The sequence below is a fragment of the Netta rufina genome, assembly GCF_964035555.1.
Source record: "Netta rufina genome assembly, chromosome: 2".
NCBI lineage: Eukaryota > Metazoa > Chordata > Aves > Anseriformes > Anatidae > Netta > Netta rufina.
Genome location: NC_140124.1, coordinates 47,413,858 through 47,434,189, shown reverse-complemented (window position 1 = coordinate 47,434,189; position 20,332 = coordinate 47,413,858). Strand labels below are relative to the sequence as shown.

Here is a 20,332-nt window from a genome sequence, read left to right as displayed (position 1 = left end):
TTGGACTGTGCACTTAGTCACATGGTCTAAAATTATGGGTAGACCTGTGTGGTGGCAGGAGTTGGACTTGATGATCCTTATGGGTCCCTTCCAACTTGGGATATTCTATGATTCTATGACTCAAGTACATAATTGGCACTGAGTCAGAAGGAAATAGGGGTCTCTCCCTGGTAGAATAATAGAACCAAATGCAAAATGTTTTATGAACAGATAGGCCAAGCCTTTATTATGTTTAGTTACACAGATGGAAGTTTAGAAACTTTGTATCTCTGATGCTACCTTACTCACTAATTAGTTAGCCTTTTCTGTAAGACCAGAATTGTATCCCTGTACAGGGAAGAGGGGCAAGATAACCCAGGCTTGGAGGATGTTTCTGAAAAGAGCAGGTGAGGAACTCATGGTATGCCCATGTCCTTGGACATGTAAATGGCTTTTCTTAGTATCCATGTCTAAGTTGAAATAATAAGATAAGAAAGAACCAGATGGCTTGAGCATGTGCAGAAACTGAGTTCAACCAGCAAACAGCGAGGAAGGCTACCAACAACCACCAGAAACCCCTGAAAGACCAGTAGAAACACACACACATCAGGGACCTTTACATGCTTTAATGAGTTCCAGGAAATAGTATGAATATATTGATCATTTAGCAGGTATCTAATAAATATGTATAATAAATATGTATGTTTTGATTGTATGTAACCCCTGTAGCTTGAATAATTCAGTGCACACACTAGGTGAAGTGGTCCCCTGTGTGTCCGGTGCTGCAATTAAAGAACGCCTGCTTTCTAAAACTCCAAATTGAGTCTTAGAGAGTTTCTTTGACTGACTTTTACAGTAAAATACTAACACAAGACAGGTCAGACAGAAGCTTCATTAAGTATCCTAATAGTGAGAGAGTGTTTGGGCAGCATCTACCCCTCTGTTCCCTTGCTCTCTGCCAAGCGATTGCAGAGCACTGACTAAGAGGTAAGGAAAAAACACTCTAATGTTAACAAAGTCAGGTGTCTACCCAAACAATCATTTATGTTTTCATAGAATATCTGAGCTGGAAGGGTCCCACAAGGATTGTCAAGTCCCCTGGGTCCACCAAAAAAAAAAATAAAAAAAAAATCTGCCAGATCAGGTGTCTGAGAGCATCATCCAAATGCATCTTGAAGTCAGGCAAGCTCGGTGCTGAGACCCCTGCCCTGGGGTGCCTGCCCCTGTGCCTGACCACCTTTTGAGTGAAGAACTTTTTCCTGATACCCAGCCTGAATCTTATGTTTATAAGATCAAGTACCCTTGGATGGTTGGACTCCAGACAACCATCTGAATGTCAACAAAATCAAGTACCCATGCTGGCAAGAGACAGACCGACTCCTTCATTAGCTTGTTAACTGACACGTTTGGCACTAGAGAGATGGCTAGTGGTGGGGTCTAGGAACAGCACATACAGTATTATTTAAGCTCAGAGGCGGTGGTTCAAAACAATCACAGACTGTGCTTTTAGTCAAAAGGAATGTTCCTTTAGTTAGGATAAACTTCCCAGCCATACCTCCCATATCTTAGATGTTAATTTTACCACCACACAGCAGCATCACAGTTGGTAACGTTTACAAGGTTCTAATGTTTAGTATTTTATACTAATAGAGAGCCAGTCAGATCTGCTAATCCTGATGAAATCCCACTGGAGTACAAAGACACCCAAGAATCTCACGTGCTTCTCACGTATCTGTAAAAACCAGGCAGACTCTATTTGACTTCAGTTCTCTTATGGAACAGGAATCACATTTAATTACATTAAGATTTTCGCCCTACATTTATTGCTTTGTTCGGGCTTTTCTTTGTACCCTGGTTTGCCCATCCAGTAAAAGTTTTTCAGTATTTTCAGGATGGCCAAAGCCTCCTTTGTGAAGCTACAGTAGACTTCAGTTTTTACTTTTTTATTGCAAACTGATTCTAACCATGTAAATTCTCTTTTGGTTCTTGAAACTCTGTGGCTGACATTTATCATCAGTAGTACTTCCTGGGAAGTTTCTTGTGTTTTGCAGTTTTAAAAAAAGTTTGTGTGATAATCTAATTTTGGTATTAAAAATGCCTGAAGATCACAATCAGGATGAATTCAGAGTTATTTGACATTAACCATGGAAAAAACAATTAGAAAGCCTTACCTGTTTACATGCTTGCCGACATTCCACAGCAATAGCTAGCTCACAGCAACCTAAACCAACCCAACCATCAGACTTCTTCAGAACTCCTTTAAAAATAAAATTACAGTACATATTACAGTAGTAAAAGATCCTGTGCCATCATTTTCCCTTCCCTACCCATGAGTATGTTATTTTTCAAATATGATACTCATGTTCTTGTTTAAAAAGCCAAGTTACATATTACATTTTATTCGAATTTATTGTCATTACAAACCAACTTCAAGCAAGAAAAGAAAAATAAATCCATGCCTTAATAAATGTAGAACTTGACAATTAAGTACCTTCTATACTCTGAATTTAAAGGTGTTTTGTCCAAATCATTTTATATGCTCACTGAAAATATCACAGTTCGGTAATTTTACTTATGTAATATGAAGTATAAGCCAACAGAAACCAATAGGAAAAAAATGTTAAAAACAACATTGTCTCAGACACATTCTTTTACTGGCTTCAATAGCACTATAGTTTCCTATCAAGCTCCGTAACATAGAATATCTTTCTTGATTTTTCTTCCAGCTTCCTCTGTAGTTTCTCTACCCCAATAACACACTTCCATATCCAGAATTATCTTAAATAAATGTTTCTCATCTTCCTTTCTCTCTTTTTCTATTTTGCTACTTCCATTTTCCCCATTTCTTATCTCAAAGTTACATGGGAAAGTGATCTTCTGCAGTAAGTTGTTTCATCCCCCTAATCTATATTCACAAATGTGTTAAAGATATCGTAAATAATAATAATAATAAATATATTAAAAAATAAAATAATAATAATAAAAAAGAGCATATTTCTGTACTGATTTCCTCACATAACATTTATGACAGAAATAATCACACTGAAGGTTTAAGCTATGCAACAACCTGGAACCTGTGGCAAATGTCACACTTCTTTAACAACTAAAAAATAATTTAGCTCAAACAAATCACTCATCATTTTATTAATAAACATAACATGACACACATTGTATCCTTTAGATAGAAATAGGAAGTAGGAGGTAAGAAGTAGGAGGTAAAAGAATCAGTTGCTTAATTAAAAAAAAAAAAAAAAAAGTTTTTAAGCCCAGTAGAAATGCCTTCTTAGAAAAGTAAAATGGGATGCCCAGCTTTAAAAGAAAAGAAAGATAATAAACCATTGAGCTTAAATTTAAATGCTAAGAAAGTATTGGGAAAAAGTCATCAAAAATCATTGCAAGCAATGGAAAACAATCACCAGTAGGAAAGTATTGTGAACAAAATTGGTTTGAACAAAAAACACTTGGCTGGCTCTGCAAACACAGCTGGCATAGAAATGGATTTGTCTTTTGCCTTACCAGTATCAGTCTCATAACATTCCAATAAATCAAGAAAAGACATTAATATTAAAATTTATAAAGAAGCAGCAAAATCTTTAGCTAAATGAACATATTTTCCAACAAATTGAAATATCAATCACTTTTTAAAAATGCAAATTAAAACATTAATGCTTGATATAGTAGGTGGAAGGTGCAGAGAGGCAGAGGTGAAGAACAACTTTTGGATGAAGCCTGTTTGAAGTGCAGCGTGCCTGCAGTCAGCCTGAAGTAGTGCTGTATCATCTGAATAGGCCAGACCTTCTGGAAGCACTGTAGACCAATAACACAATGATCTTTTTGAAGATTGTCCAAATCCTCTTTACCTCTGCTCAGAGTCTTGGCTCACCTTTCCAATTCAACCTAGTTGAAAGCAGCAGCGAAGGCCATCAACAATCGCAAATTCAGCTCACCTTCCACTTCCACAAGCAGGGTAAGGAATTTGTTTTTCAGAGATCGAGCATCATTCTGAAAGTGTTTAAAAACTGTTGTTGTAGATACATCAACAGCTTGTAAACAAAGCTAAAAAATTCTGAGTTGATGAACTGTTTTAAACTAATTCCAAGTCACACAAATATATTTAACTACACATCTACAGGTAATTGCCAAAACAGGTACTTAACTATGTTCTATCTTAGGCCTAAAAGTTGCACTTGTTTTTGCACAACTTTTGTAAGTGGAGCTACACATAAACTCCTTTTGGTGAAAACTGTAATAGTCAATAGCATATTTATTAGTAATATTGACTTTTTAAGTTTATTTTTTGAAGTTTCTTTTAAGGTAAAAGAAAACTAAGAAACGTTAAATATGTGCAATCAAAATGAGAACAAGATTTCCAGAAACCTGTTCCAATAACCAGCTATATCCAGGTGAAACACGATAAATCCATCTGTACAGTTTTATTGTAGCCTCCACAAGGGTATTGAAGTCAGAAACAGTGGAAGAAAGCTGCACAAAAGTGACAAATTGGAATGCAATCTCTGATACACATTTTGTGATGAAATAATCAAGCTACACTCCAAAAATATGAGAAACAGGATCACAGTGGTGCCCAAGAAACAGAAAAGAAGAACAAAAGAGATGGAAAAAGAAGAAACTGAGGAACAAGTATGCTTATTTGCATGTGTCAAGAGGTGTACAAGAAAGCCCAAGTCAGAATTTTGATTTCTCTGATGAAGTCTTCTACAGTCTGCTTAAAGAAAGTGATAAAACTTAAAACCAGAATATTATTACCATCTAGAATTATAGGTGGCTGGTCTCCCCCCAGCTTCTCAACTGGAGCCTCTCAATCACCCTTTGTAAGTAGCTTCTTCAGTAATATAATGTGTGCATGGTGGCAAAGAACCTTTCATTACCTAGACAAGTTCCCCAAAATAATTCACATATTGTAGGCCTACTAGTTTTAATAAGAAAACATTGACAGACTTGTGGTTTTTAAAAAGAAACTCTCCATTAAATCACTGATTAGTATTCACCTTCTTGTTGTTTCACAGAATATTTAAATTCCTTAACATCTAATCTTAAGTATTTTGAAGCTCATTGCACAGTATTGGTGAGGACAATTAAACAGTACTGTTTTGCGAGGATGAGCCATGCAAGAAAGTTTATAAACCACTATCACAATCAGTTTACGGATGCAGAAAAAAATTGTGAAAAGGAATGGTAGCTCAAGCGGTAGCTGTAAGAATATTAACATTTTAAGGTAACTATCATGATGAAGTTTCTGGTAAATAAAACTATTTCAAAGTGTTAACAGAAATCAGTAATATCAAGCAGGGAAGAAAGGGAAGAGGAGAAAAGACAATCTACAAGAATACACTACGGGTATCTCAAGCAGCATATTATAAGGCAGAATCCCAAACTCTCTATATACCATGGTATGACAAGATGCCATTTAAACCCACATGTAAAACAGGTTATCATCTACATTGCTAGCTAAACAGCTAAGCACTTCATACAGAAAGAAAATAATTATTGAAGTCATCTGTTTATCTGGTCAATTTTTCACAACCGTGTGTGATAACAGAAACATTGAAATAGCTGTATCATCAGCGTGCATGTGCATGCATCTGTATGTAAAAACATATTGTGGATGCTGTATTATGAAATAATCAGAGATGATGATCCAGTCAAAACTCAGTTTGTGGCTGTGCTGGAAGCTCTATCATGACATATTTTCTGTATTGAGAGTAGTCAAACAGGAGAAAAAGCAGAGAGAAAGCCACAGAATTATTGAGGTTGGAAGGGATCTCTGAAGATTGCTTAGTCCAACTACCCTGCTAATAGCAAGCTCAGTAAGAGCAGACTGGCCATGACCATGTCCAATAAGGTTTTGGATACCTCCACAGCTGCAGACTCCACAATCTCTCTGGGCATCCTCTTCCACTGTTCCATCTTCCTTACAAAGTTTTTTCTTATGTTTAGATAGAAGTTACCATTGTTCAATCTATACTCGCTGACTCTTGTCCTGTCACTGAGAATCCTGATAACAGCAAGATGAGTAGATTTCCATCTTCTTTACACCCTAGATCAAGTAATTTTACATATTGATAAGATCTGCCCTCAACTTACTCTTCTCAACAAGGATAAACAATCCCAGCTCTCAGCCTGTCCTCATACCATGTTCCAATCCCAGTAATGTTCCAGTCCTTTAATCATCTTATACAGACACCTTGAAGGAGCTTTTTAATTGACTTATTCCAGTATATTCCTGTCTTTCTTGTATGAAGATGCCCAGAAGTGGACACAGAGCTCCCAGTGTGGTCTCATCAATACTGAAAAGGGGACAAGAAATCACCTTCTTTGATCTGCTTGCAACACTCTTCCTAATGCAACCCAGGTGCTGTTGGTCTTCTTTGCTACAAGAGCAGATCACTGGTGCATGTTCTACTTGTTGTCCACCACGATCCCCAGGCACTTTTCTACAAAGCTGCTTTCTAGCTGCTCAGCTCCCAGCATGCTGTGGAGCATGGGGGTCTTCCCCAGCTGCAGGACTTCACATTTTTTTTCCCCATGATGTTCCTGTTTGCCAGCTTTCTCTGGTTTGTCAACATCGCCCTGAATGGCAGCACAAATATCTGGCTTATCAACCACTCCTCCCAGTTTTGTATCATCTGTAAACACATGGAGGGTGCATTCTGTCCCACCATTAGCGGTAATGTTAATAACAGGACTAGAACCAACACTGACCCCAAGGGTACTGGCCTCCAACTGGACTTTGTGCCACTGATCACAAATCTTTGAGCCCAGCAGTTCAGCCAGTTTTCAATCTACCTCCACTGTCTACTTACCTAGTACATGCCTCAACAGTTTGCCTATGAAGATGTTATAAAAAGATTTACATCACCATTGAAGTAGCTTTCTTTCATAAATCAGAAGATAATAAAATCCCACCACAAAGACACTGAGAGGTCTCACACTAACTCAGAAAGCCCAGAAAGTCAATTTGGGAGTGGATCATTAACAAAGACTCCCAATGATTTTTTGCTTGCTTACACAAACATAAATTTCAAATCGAAATGTGCATTGCTCAGTTACAGTAAATCCATTACTACTCATTTGTATGTGGCTATTAAGCTTCAGGGAAGAATAGGTTTTATAGAAGCACAGAATCAGAGAATATCCTGAGCTGGAAGGGACCCAACTTCCAGCTGGCAGAAAACTGAGTAGATGTAAAATTGTTACATTCTCCTCTTTACTCACTGCCACTTCAACCCATAGCATGCTGATCTCACTCAGTCTTCTAGAGATCACACATGATACAAGAATACTAGTTAAGACCAAGTTCATCTGGTTTTGGTCTCTCCTTTTAACATAACAGTCCTGTCTCAAAACTTATGCTTTAACCTTATAAATCTGTCTGCACCAAGCATTCTGGTTCTTGTTCTTTGCCTCCACATTTCTTAAATTATGTTTATCTAGTTCTCAATTTTTCTCCCTATTACTCATTCTAGCTGCAGTATCATGTAGAAAAAAAGTTGTAACAATCCATGATATTGTAAGTCAGGTTAAGGTATATTGAAACTAAAAATAATAGAAAGCCTTTAAAGGAAAGGAATTCTGATATTTCTTGGATGCATCACAGAAACACACACATTTAATCATACAAAACATATTCAATGTTTTCTAACTAGGAAAAGAAAAGAAGTGTTAGAAGAAAAAGATACAGAGGTAATCCAGCGTAGAATAAAGAAACTAGAACCAAAATACAGTTTATAATGGAAACATAATGAAAGTTAAATTGTCATAACATCTATGGGTGCAGGTGGTAGACACTGAAACACACATTTGGTTAAAAAACAACACAATCCAGTGGTAAACTTGTATTTCTTACCTGGCAATGAAGAATTTATACAACCCCACACTTCTCCCTGAAAAGTAAAATGCAAATAAGCAAAAGTAAGTCTACAAAATAGAAGAGTTTCTAACAGACAAAAAAAATAGTATTTTCAGTTTCAAGAGTTCTTCCAGCCTATATATCATTTACTTTGACAAGAAGACCGCCATGTTCAGAACATCTAATCAATAGGAGCATTTTTGTAGGTGTAGACCATACTGTGCTTACCTCACCTATGCTAGGTAGTCAACTTTTTCCACCAGTATTCCAGTATTTATAGAACCAAGAAGCAACTGTTTAGACAAAGAGAAAGATTTATCTTGGACCAAGACATGTTGAGAAGCTTGTTACCCTATCACTCCTTTCCACCATTTATTTTAAACAACAAAATCAAGCCGTACACAAAATAAGACAAAAGTTCTAAGGTTCCCCAGAGATAGGCAGCTTCAGGGAAAGTTGGATCTGCTGGGTTTCCCCTCACTCCAAAACATTTCTGGTCCTGCTAAATGACCTAAGTGGCTGATGGTAGCAAGCATAAGAATTATGTAAATATATATATATATATATATATATTTTTTTTTTTTTTTGTGGGGTGGGGAAAGGGCAGAAAAAAAAACAGATGGTAAAGAGCTTACCAAAGAGTTCTTGCACTATTTCCCTCATTACTGGTATTACCAAAAGACTACTCAGCCATAACAATGACTACGGTGGATTATTTTTATTTTTTGTATTTTTTTACAGTGGGGTTAGTATAAAGAACTCTCAGGTCAGATGCTGGTCTGCCACAGGTAGTTCTGTTATCTCTCTAATAAATTTACAAATGTCCTGGAAGATGGAGGTTTAGGCAGCAGAGGAAGGATTCAATCTAAGGTAAGAATTTTAGTTCCCATGTCAGAAACAACTACATGTTACAGTGGGTGTGCTGTGTTAGAAAGCTGAAAGAACTAAAAGCTATGTTAGATGGTCAGTGTCCTGTAACTGGAGTCTTACAACACGGCTATTAATATTGCAGTTAAAAAAGACATGAGTACAAACAAATCTTCAAGGATTACATGTATTTCAGTACAATCTAACTGAATTCAACTTTTTTTGAGCAAGCACTTGGAGAACCTTAATTAGATGGAATTAAAGGAAAATTATTCAGTCTAAGAAGGCAAGTGACAGGTCTTAAGGGGCTTTAAATGAAATAACGTTAAACATGTCCCTCAAGAGAAAAGGAAAAATTCAATTCAACCATAGAAACAGCAAGCTCTGTTGTCATGCAATGACTCTGTCACCACAGGAATTACTGACTTTCCAAAGTTAAAATTGATCTGTATCTAATCATCTAGAACTGTCCTCCTCTGTATTTGTGAGAGCTTCCCACCTAAGAGTAGAGTCAAAGTCACCTCAAAAGAAAAAGGTAAAGATCTGCCACTTCTACTAGTTACACTCTATTGATTCAATTGATTTCCTTTATTTCATGAGAAGATGCTCTTCTCTTGTTCTGGCAATCAGTGCGCTATTTCATACCAGGCAAAACCCCTTCTATCGTATTAACTGAAAGAACAACGTCAGTGCTCTATAAAATAGACCGATTAAATTCACAACCTATCCACTCTTCTGTGGATTGTCACCACAACACCCTTTCAAAAGAGTGAGGTGGAATCTGAAAACAGCAAACTTAACTTCATGCAATAGTTAACTATTTTACATCTGAATGTTTTTTAAAGTGTTAAAAAATATCAGTGCAGCAATATTAAGATAACACACTTAACAGCAAACTTGCCAGTTATAGAGATGATTATTGTGAGCTCAAAAAAATTGTATCAATTATTTTCCTCCTTTCAGATACTCTCCAGTGCTGTCTCCAAAAAATCGGTTGAACAGATAAATCCTACTCTTCCTATCAGGGGATAAACTACAAAGAGAAACAGTACCAAAACAAATTCGATATACTACTTTGATATGCCTTCCTGCCACAGATTTTACTCATACCATCGTCTGCCTATAACTTACCAAGACCTTACAGCTGATGATCCACAGAAAACAAGCCTTTAAAAAAATACTTTTGACACACGGGAGGAAAGGATCTATAAGCAAACGTTCTTGCAAAGTAGCCTGCAAAATGCTACGCGCAGATTTACTACTACACATTGCCCATTTGGGTTGGGTATATGCTAGATGGATTTTTCTCAGAGTCAATAATCTATCCATCTATTCTTTTTTAGAAAGGTCTGATTTCTTTCTTGTAATTTTTGTTACTTCCAAACAAAAACAAACATTTTGAAATATTTTAAATTACTAAGTGGGAAGAATTAAGAATAAACAATTCCAGTATTAAGAATATAAATGACAGCATTCGTCTAATCCTCAAATCACCAATATAGGAAACAAATTACTTTCTTTTTTATTTCTTTTTTTGGAATATATTAGAGAACTTCTAGGAAACTGTAATCTTCCTTATTCAACAAAAGCATTACTTCAGCTTGTCAGAAACACCCATAAACCATTCAGAGCAGCTATAAGGGTATTCCATGAGTTAGTCCACCTGCCAGCTTTGTCTCCTACACAAGCTGGAACACATGATCCAATTTAAGCCACTGCTATCAATTTCCAAGTGACAGTCACCCAGCTCAAATTTTCACACTATAAAACAGATTTTCACTGGATTTCACAGCTTACATGCCCACCAAGTAGTGTAATATATGAAAACTTTATAAAGAAATCCTACCTTGAGGATCTAACCGCAGTTTAAGAAAATTTCTAGCCCTTAAAACAAGGAAGAAAACATCTGAAGACACACATACAGGCTATACCAGCTCAAAACTCGGAAAGTAATGAAAATAACTCTACAAGTTAATTTGAAATTTAGCTTGTGTAATCAAAAATTTGTTAATATAAAATTAATCTTTTGTTAGTTTTTAATTTAAAACTACCAAGCCTTACCATTGATTCTGGACAATACTCAGGTGCTCGCTGCAGTAAATGTTTCAAACGGGAATCACTCTTAGAAGATAATATCTGTTAGAAACAAGACATAGAAAGATGTAACCACATATTGAACACTTTATTCAACTGACTTCTTCCTTTTTAGTTTCACTACTGTCTACTTGTTGACAACTTCTGCTAACAGTTAACAATGAAGTTAAGATTTTTTTATATATTTGTAGTCTTGTTGCAAACATAAAAATGTTGCACTTTTTATGAATGAACTTTTTTTTAAATTTTTTATTTTAAGAATGACACTTATTTTTTGGAAGTGAATGAGAATTTTGTCCTCAAACTCTTCAATCCAGAAGTTTCTATTGAATAGGCAGTGTGAAAAACAGAATTTATGTCCCATGTATCAAAACATGATATATTTACTTAATCTTCTGCTAAATATTATATGACCTCAGACAATTAAACTCCTTCCAGGAAAAAAAATAAATTGTTACAGAATATGAAAAGTAAAATTAACAGGAGGAATGAATAGTTAAGCAAGATCAAGTTAAGCATCACTTAAGCAAATAGATCATCTAGAAGTTCATGGAACTGGATGGCGTGCAACTGAAGATACTGAAAAGCTGGCCACTATAGTTGCAAAGCAGCCTGCTATCATTTTTGAACAATCGTGGTGATTGGACAAGGCTCACAATTATTGAAAAAAGGCAAACGGTGTATCCATTAGAAAAGCAAGGACAATCCAGGGAATTACAGACTGCTCAGCCTATCCCCACCTCTCAAGACGACTATGGAACAAATTCTCCTGAAAGCCATGTCGGAGCACCTGAAGAACAAGAAGGTGTCTGAGAATAGTCAGCACAGGCACACCAAGTGCAAATTTAGCCTGAGAGCTTCCTATAACAAAAAGATTGATTCAGTGGGAAAAAAAAAAAAAAAAGTGGAAAGTGGAGAACAATGTATGTTGTTTATTCTGACATTAACAAGACTTTTGCGTGGTCTCCCATAGTATTTTTAGAGCCAAATGAGTGAAACATGGATGAGACAGGTGAACTATAAGGTGGGTGGCAAACTATCTGCTCAGTAGGTCTCAAAGATTGGCAGTCTGCTGTTCAACACCTAAGTGAACTCTTTATACCACTTTCAAGTGGTAATAAAACAGGATTTACACCAATACTGTTTAATAGCTTTCCCGGTGTCAGAAAGAATCCTCAGCAAGTACACAGATAGTCCTAAACTGGGAACTGTCTACTCCACTGGAGGGTGGAGCTGCTACTGAGATGGGTTGATAAGAAACACAAGCATTTTTCCTTGCTGAGTTTCATATAGTTCCTGCTGATCAATTCCTTCCATCAGTCCAAGTCACTCTGGATATTAGGTAGTACTGCCTTTGAGATTATCAGTTCTTCTTCCCAGTTTGGTATCACCTGAAAACTCAACAAGAGTGAATCTGTTGCTTCCTCCAGGTCATTAATAAAGATGTTAAATAGGACAAGTCCTAGCATAGACCCCCTTTGGTCTTACTGGCCTTCTTATTGGCCTGCAGGTAAAATATGACCCATTTTATCTTCTATCATCTAAGCCCAATCATCGAAACAATTTTTTAACTCAACTATCTTTTCACCATCAAAGCCATCATATCCTAAAATGGATGGAAATATACTGAGGGAGGAAGTGTTGAAAGCCTGAGTCATTGTAAATGACATCCACTTCTTTCCTCTCATCCAGAAATCCAGCTATTATCAATAGCAAGCAAGTTTTACAGGCATGACTTACCCTTCACATGCCCAAAAATGCGTTTCAGGAGAACTCTGTCTATGATCTTATGATTATGATCTCATGATTACTAGTTTCCTGAATTGCAAACAGTCCTTTGGCTTTTTCTTTTTCCTTTTTTTCCTTCCATATTTTTTTTTTCCTTCTGGAGTGAGGGCAGTGGAGAAGATGGGCACATTGTTTGCCTTTCTCCAGTCACCAGGGTCATCTCCTGTTCTGCAACCTTTCAAATATGATATAGCGTATACAACCTTGCTGTGACACCAGCCAACTCTCATGACACTCTCAGATGTAATCCAGATTGTCCCACGGACTTGTATGGGCCAAATTTTCCCTCAAGCAATTCCTGATTCAACCCTTACTCAATCCTGGCAGTTCTCCACCTTGAATCCCCTCTGTATGCATAGCGGCCTCTGAGATCTTATTGACAAACTCAGAAAAGACGACATTCAGTACTTCTGCCTTACCTGTGTTTGCTGACACTAAATTGCCCTAAATAAACTGCATTCAGTAAGTCACATTTTACTTTGTTCAGCCTTTAACTACTGCCATAGGAGATAGGACTTTTTCTATCACTTGGTATCTTTTGCAAATCTCAATTCCAACTGAGCTTTATCTTTCCTAATATAGCCCTTACGTGCCTGGGCAAAGTTTCTCAGTTCTTCCTTTATAACCTTTCCCTGCTTCCACACTACTTCTACATTTTGTATGCTACCTTTCTGTATTGCACCTCTGTCTTGACTTCACTGTTTAGCCAAGCCAGCCTCCTGAAACATTTATTTGTTTTCCTGAGGACTGAGATGGACTGCTTTTACGCCTGAAAGAAGATAAAACCTCTGGACTGGTACATAGATGAATGCTGCCAGGGACTGTATCATCACGAAACTTCCCAGAAATAAGCTTAGGAAAAAAAAAGTTAATTAAATAAAGACAGGCCCACTCATTCCTTGACACAGCATCCAACAGACTGAATCAAATAATCACCAAACAAAGGGATATTAAAACTAAGTTTTTAATTATATTTTTAAAGAATTTTTAATAAAAAAAATTTGCTGCAGACACCTGGCTGACTCCAAACTCAGTGACACAGATCATTTCCGAACCAAAACGTGTCCATTTTCAATTGACTCCACTTTTGGGATTTATCTGACAAATGCTCGGTACATGTAACAAAATACAAAACAGTGTACATAACAGAGTATACCATATATATACATACTTATATGCGTATTTGCTACTTTACTAGTGATAAGTTTGTAGTAGCTTGTAATATTAAGATGTATTTGCTACTACTAACAATTACTGCTACTACTGAATATAAAACACATGCTTTCTGGCAACAAGTTTGTAATAACTTAATATATACTTGCTTTATTAATCATAAGGATACTTGCTACTGGTGATTTGTAGTAATCTGTAATGAAGTAATGAAATTTAGGAAATAAAGTAGTCTCCATGTCCTTGTGTATTACGGAATCCCGTGAACCCACTATTACCTCTTACACATCCACAGGCAAGGTAACCTTTCAGGCTGTGACACTCAGAGCAGTTGAACTAGTAGTACTTAGCAGGATTCCTTAGTCCTACCCAAGTCTTTTTTTCTTAGCAGGCAGGAAAGTGTCTGTAGTTGCCCTTTATCCATGTGAGGCCTCTCTCAATAATATCACTGGTGTCCATGCAAACAAACATCCAATGACCAAACAAATCTGGAAGTTTTTTTCCTTAAAACAAACCTCCTGCGACTTCTTCCTGTCAGTAGTCATGAACTTTCAGTATCCAATAAGCATACTTTCTGGCCATCTTTCTTTCCATGCAATGCATGATTCAGGCTATTGCTCTTGCAGGGTCTCTATGAAGAGCTTGTTGCACTCACATTTGTCCACTTTGAGGCAATGCTTTTATCCTCAGCTCCTTCACCTGACAGTTCAGGAAGCGGACCAGAGCATGACTTCGACAGTTTTATGTGCTGTAGACTCAAAGCAAGCCACCAGACTTTCCCTGTAGTCCAAGGCTTGCATGGCCACATTCCTCCTCAAGAGTTCCACCTGTGTCAAGGCCTCCAACATGTCCTGAGTATTTGGTCCACGCAGTACCAGAGATTGCACTGCTGGACGTAACCAATACGCAGTCTCAAGCATTACAACCAAACCTCCAGCTGGACCTCTCTGCAAGAAATGTATTAACTCCCAGACTCCTGTCACTGCACCTATAGTTGTTGGCATTTCCTAAGCATTAGTTAAAAATAAAAATACTGAATACAGGCCTGCCCTACCCTGTCTGGCAAGCAACTTCAGTATTTTATGGCTCAAACTAGCATGTCCAAGAGGAAAGCTTTTTTTTTTTTTTTTAATACATTATCATGTCATGGCGGTACATGCAGTGGCACACAAAATGCAACAACTCCATAAAAATATTTTAGAAAAGGGCTTTGGATAGATGGAAGTAAGGCAAATCACTCAGCCGACTCTTTACCTTCAGAGTTACCACCCCATGTACATAAACCTTCATCCCACAAATTTTATGTTTAAGACAAGGAAGTAAGTATCAAACCACAGAATGGTTTGGGTTGGAAGGGACCTTAAAGATCATCTAGTTCCAACGTCCCAGACGTGGGCAGGGACACGTCCCACTAGAACAGGTTGCTCAAAGTCCCATCCAACCTGTCCCTAAACACTTCCAGGGATGGGGCATCCGCAACTTCTCTGGGCAACCTGTTCCAAATAACACATTCCAAGATGGATTCAACAAAGACAAAATAGTTAAAAGAACACAAAAAACATTAGGAAAATAGCAGACCGCCCCTTCAGCTAGTTTGTTAGCCTATATCAAAAGGTCGTTCACAGTAAGTATACCACCAACCTGATCTAAGACACCTCTTTATGGAACGAGGGGATGACCCTGCCTTAGACTTGTTATAAGCGTCTCACTACAAAGACTCTGAACATGGTGATCATCTGCATAGACAGATATCATCCGGATAAGCCAAGATCAGAATAACTCAGAAAACAATAAAACAAACAAACTAACAACCACAAAGAAAACCCTACATACTAATTAGAAGTGTTATAGCATAATTAGGATGAAATTTGACAGTGAAAAGCTCAAGGCCTTTCTTTGAAGAGCTAACAGGAATTCATGTGATAAACTGGGAACTTCAAGTCAGTGGAACAAAAGAAAGAATTGGACAGATTATTCCAAATGTTTTCTCAATGCAGCTGCTAAATCTGCCAAATGGAAACAGCTGTAAGAAGAGTGTTAAACATGTGATAGGCTTTTGCTTATGATACCATCTACAGTTTTGTTTACCAGTATTCAAGGAAAGAAATTTATTCCGGAAGGGCTGCAAGAAAAATTACAGGACTTGAGAGTATATTTTATGTAAAGAGACACAAGACCCCCTTGTTTGGCCTAGATGGTTTTACTCTATAAATATATCAGGAAGGAAGAAGAGCAATGTAACCTAGAAGTTTTGTTAACACAATCACAAATAAATAGCATCTTAACCATAATTAGGTTCAGGGCTTGAATAGCCTCAAAACATGCAATCGAGAAAGAGGGGCAGCTATAATGCAAGGGCACAATTTTAATATAAAACCTATGTATATGTATGCTTTATTTATATAAAATGTCTGTGTATGTAAATATATACACATATGCACACAAAGCTGTACAACATATATTTATACTTTTGGATATTAAGTTGAGGAAAAATATTTCCCAAGCTTGGATTTAACATAAATGGCTCTTTGTTATTACCATACGAACTGAGTATGAATAGATTTTTGTGGATTCACAAAGCCATATATCATAATGAATATCTTAGATAGTTAGCTGAAAAACAAGGAAAAAGAAAGAACAGTATCAACATTTTGTTCTTCATTTTCAGTTCTCCAAAACTTGGAAACCCACATGATCCAGAAATTTAGTACCTACACCCCCCTCATTTCATAACATGCTTATCCATTCTTGACAAAAACCTGACCTCAAATTTGTATCTGTCTCCTCAACTTCAACAGAACCTGCTGAAGAACACATGACAAAAAGGAAGAGGACTACAGTATTAAACATTAATGTTCTCATTTAAATAACAATAATGTTACATTTCATGATTCACACATAGATGATCATTTACTTAAAATACTAATCTTGCTACATAATTGTCTAAAGGCATGATTTTATCTCAGATAAATTTTAAAATGAGCTTACCTGTTCACAAACATCACGGCACATTAGGTTATCCTTTGCATGGTAACAGCAAGACAAGCCTATGGAAAAGTAGGGAAGGGAATAAGACGTTTAAAAGATTTGAAACACTTAACAATCACTTCTGAACAGAATTACCCAGCTGATGGCCTATCGGGTCACTGTATCTGATCCACAGATAATATGAGGAATTCTCTTTCAAAAAACAAACAAACCAACAAAAACAAACCAAGCAAACAAACAAAAAAACAACCATGAGAAATTTTTGTTACCAAGTTGACATTTATGAGCAGGTTCCACCATGTTTAAACTTCACTTACTGTTTCACTGAAGTGAAAAGCTTTGATTTACACTTTCATGTTCCTGTTACAAAGTCTCGGTGTTAGAAACATACAACAACTGGATTGCAAGCACATTAAGAAAGTGATGGAGAAAATATGTTAGGCTCATAATTAAAAAAAAATCCAGCAAATTGATTTAAAAAAAAAAAACACAGAACACCTAACCAGATGTACTTTAATGAAAGCTGTACTTAAAAACTGAAATAATGGTTGCTCAATCCAGTTCGTGTTGACTTGTTTCACTACACATCTCAAAAAATTTTCATCACGTAAATTCATCTTGAGAGTAAATGCTACATTAAAGAACTAAGAATTCAGTTTCCAATCTATGAAGAGAATTCACATTGGCTTAGGTGCCAATGAATATATTCAACTGTACGTGCCACTATAATTTGAGTTCATGAGTATCCTGGACAACATTCAATTATTTAGTATTTTCTGACCTTTTGTCCATTAGCTTGTAGTGGCTGGTAACCCTCCCATTATGAATTAACAGACATTAAGGCTAGTCCTTCTGGATCATTTCCACTGCTGAGTTTCAAGTCTTATCAATTACACCACAGAGCATCACAATGAAATATTAGTATACTAAACCTTATGATCATTTAATTCCTTTTATACAAACCCTAATCATGTATACATAGAACGGGTTGGAAGGGACCTTAAAGATCATCCAGTTCCAACCCCCCTGCCATGGGCAGGGACACCTCCCACCAGACCAGGCTGCCTGGGGCCTCATCCAACCCAGTCTTGAACACTTCCAGGGATGGGGCACCCACAATTTCTCTAGGCAACCTGTGCCAGTGCCTCACTACCCTCTGAGTGAAGAACTTCCTCCTAACCTCTAACCTAAATCTCCCCCCTTAGTTTAAAGCCATTCCCCCTTTTCCTGTCATTATCTGACTGAGCAAAAAGATGTTCTCCACCTCTTTTATAATCCCCCTTTAAGTATTGAAAAGCTGCAATGTCCACAGTCTTGTCTTCCTCAGGCTGAACATCCCCAGCTTTCTCAGCCTTTCTTCATGGAGGAGGTACATCAGCCCTCTTATCATCTTTGTGGCCCTCCCCTGGACCCTCTCTAACAGATCCACATCCTTCTTGTGCTGGGGCCCCCAGACCTGGATGCAGCGCTCCAGGTGGGGCCTCACAAGGGCAGAGCAGAGGGTGACAATCACCTCCCTCCCCTGCTGGCCACCCCTGCGTTGATGCAGCCCAGGATGCAGTTGGCCTTCAGGGCTGCAAGCGAGCACTGCTGGCTCGTGTCGAGCTTTTGATCCTCCAGAACCCCCAAGTCCTTCTCTGCAGGGCTGCTCTCAGTGAGCTCTTCACCCAGTCTGTACTCTTGTTCGGCATTGCCCCAACCCAGATGCAGCACCTTGCGCTTAGACCTGATCAACCTCATTAGGTTCACGAGGGCCCACTTTTCTAGCTTGTCCAGGTCCCTTTGGATGCCATCTCTTCCTTCTGTTGTATCAACCGCACCACTCAGCTTGGTGTCATCTGCAAATCTGAAGGGAGTGCCCTCCATCTCACTGTCTATGTTGTTGATAAAGATACTAAGCTGTACAGGTCCCAGGACAGCCTCCATCTGGACGTAGAGCCATTGAGCACCACTCTCTGCAACTTTCAAGCCCATTTCTTATCCACTGAACGGTCTACCCATCAAATCCATATCCCTCCAATCTGGAGACCAGGATGTCGTGTTGGACTGTGTCAAAGGCCTTACAGAAGTCCAGACAGGTGACATTGGTTGGTGTTCCCTTGTCAACTGATGCAGTCACTCCATCACAGAAGGCCACCAGAGTGGCCCGGCATGATTCGCCCTCGGTGAAGCCATGCTGGCTGTCTAATCAAGCAACGATATCTTAAATAAGTAGCAAATTTAACTGGCTAAAAGCGATGTCCTTAAGCCAGAAATTCAAGGTACGAGCCATATTCATTCCAAACACAATTCCTGAGCTCTGCCCTTCTGCCTCTAGTTAATCTCTTCTGAAGTATCTTAAAACTTCTCTCTCTCAGTCAGCCGTTTTCTGTCTCATCCCAAGTTTCCCCAGTTTTACTAAAAAATCTCCAGGTTTAAATTCAAAATTTTATTAATGTACAACTACCGTGCACGTGAATACCCTTCCTTCTCTGATAAGCTCTGCTACCTCAGCCATGCGAGCAGGTCCACCAAGGGAGAGCTTTCCTTTTCCCTACAAGCAGAGATCAAACCTATGGCGCAGCGATAGGGTACACCCACAAACACCTCCACAATTGCGGTTTTCAGCATTCCGCTATTACATTTTTCACACTTTCCACTCGCGTGACAGCACGGCCAGCGCGACCTATGTACTAAAATAGATTTATACACCACTATACATGCGTGTGCTCCCAACCCCGGGGGCGACCCCGCGGCGCCCGCCCCGCCGCCAGCCTCGCCCCTGCGCCATGTTGTCGAGCGGGGTCCCCGCGGCGCCGCCTCCCCGCCCGCCCCCCGCGCCTCGCCACTCACCGGCCGCCCCGGGGGCGAGCAGCGGTGCCGCCGCCAGGCACAGCAGGGCCCAGGGCCACGGGGCAGCAGCAGCGGCCGCCGCCTCCATGGCCCGGCCGCCAACGCGCCCCGCAGCGCCGCAGCCCCACCGAGCCCCCGCCCGGCTCTGACGCCGCCGGCTCCCCCTTCCCCCCGCAGCCGCTGCCGGCCTCCATTGGCTGCGGCTCCCCCGGCCCGGCCCACCCCGCCCCGCTCCGCCCGGCCGCCGCGGACATTCCGGCGGGCGGCGGCTGAGGGCGCCTCACGCCACGGCTCCCTGGTGCCCCGTGGAGTCATCAGTGCGTTTATTAATATCCGAGTTATCAATGCGTTTATTAATATTCGAGTTATTGATTGCGTTTCTAGCCGTTATTTTAAAATCGGTGGTTGTAAGCCTGCCGTGTAGCGCCGCACGCCTATGCCGTGTAGCCACATGGACTTGAAGTTACCACAGGTATCCAGTGACCTGGTGGGAGAAGTGAAATGAACAGCGCAAAACAGAGGGCACCCAACACGGGAAGAAACAAACCTGAGAGGACATCCTGCTCACAGCCCACCACAAACTGGCAGCCTAGGGCGCCGTTGCTTGAACTAGTTGACCCAAAAGCACTCAGGCCGGTGTTTGCACAGCTATAGGTTTCACAAAACAACCTGAAACGCTCGGTTGGACTGCATTTTTTCCCTCCTCTTCTTTTTATCCTTTCCTTCAGACTGTGTTGTTAATCA

General features: G+C 39.1%; 1 protein-coding gene across 1 annotated transcript in view; it reads right to left on the bottom strand.

Annotated features, from left to right (window-relative positions):
* RECK (reversion inducing cysteine rich protein with kazal motifs) overlaps positions 1–19,716 on the bottom strand; it is a 54,974-nt gene extending 35,258 nt beyond the window's left edge. The window contains exons 1-5 of the mRNA XM_084282468.1: positions 19,589–19,716; positions 16,757–16,815; positions 10,778–10,852; positions 7,847–7,883; positions 2,151–2,236 (exon numbers count right to left, since the gene is read on the bottom strand). Coding sequence (XP_084138594.1) covers positions 2,151–2,236; positions 7,847–7,883; positions 10,778–10,852; positions 16,757–16,815; positions 19,589–19,676 — 345 coding nt within the window. The 5' untranslated portion in view covers positions 19,677–19,716. The remainder of the gene's footprint in view (positions 1–2,150; positions 2,237–7,846; positions 7,884–10,777; positions 10,853–16,756; positions 16,816–19,588) is intronic.
* Positions 19,717–20,332: the final 616 nt, after the last annotated feature.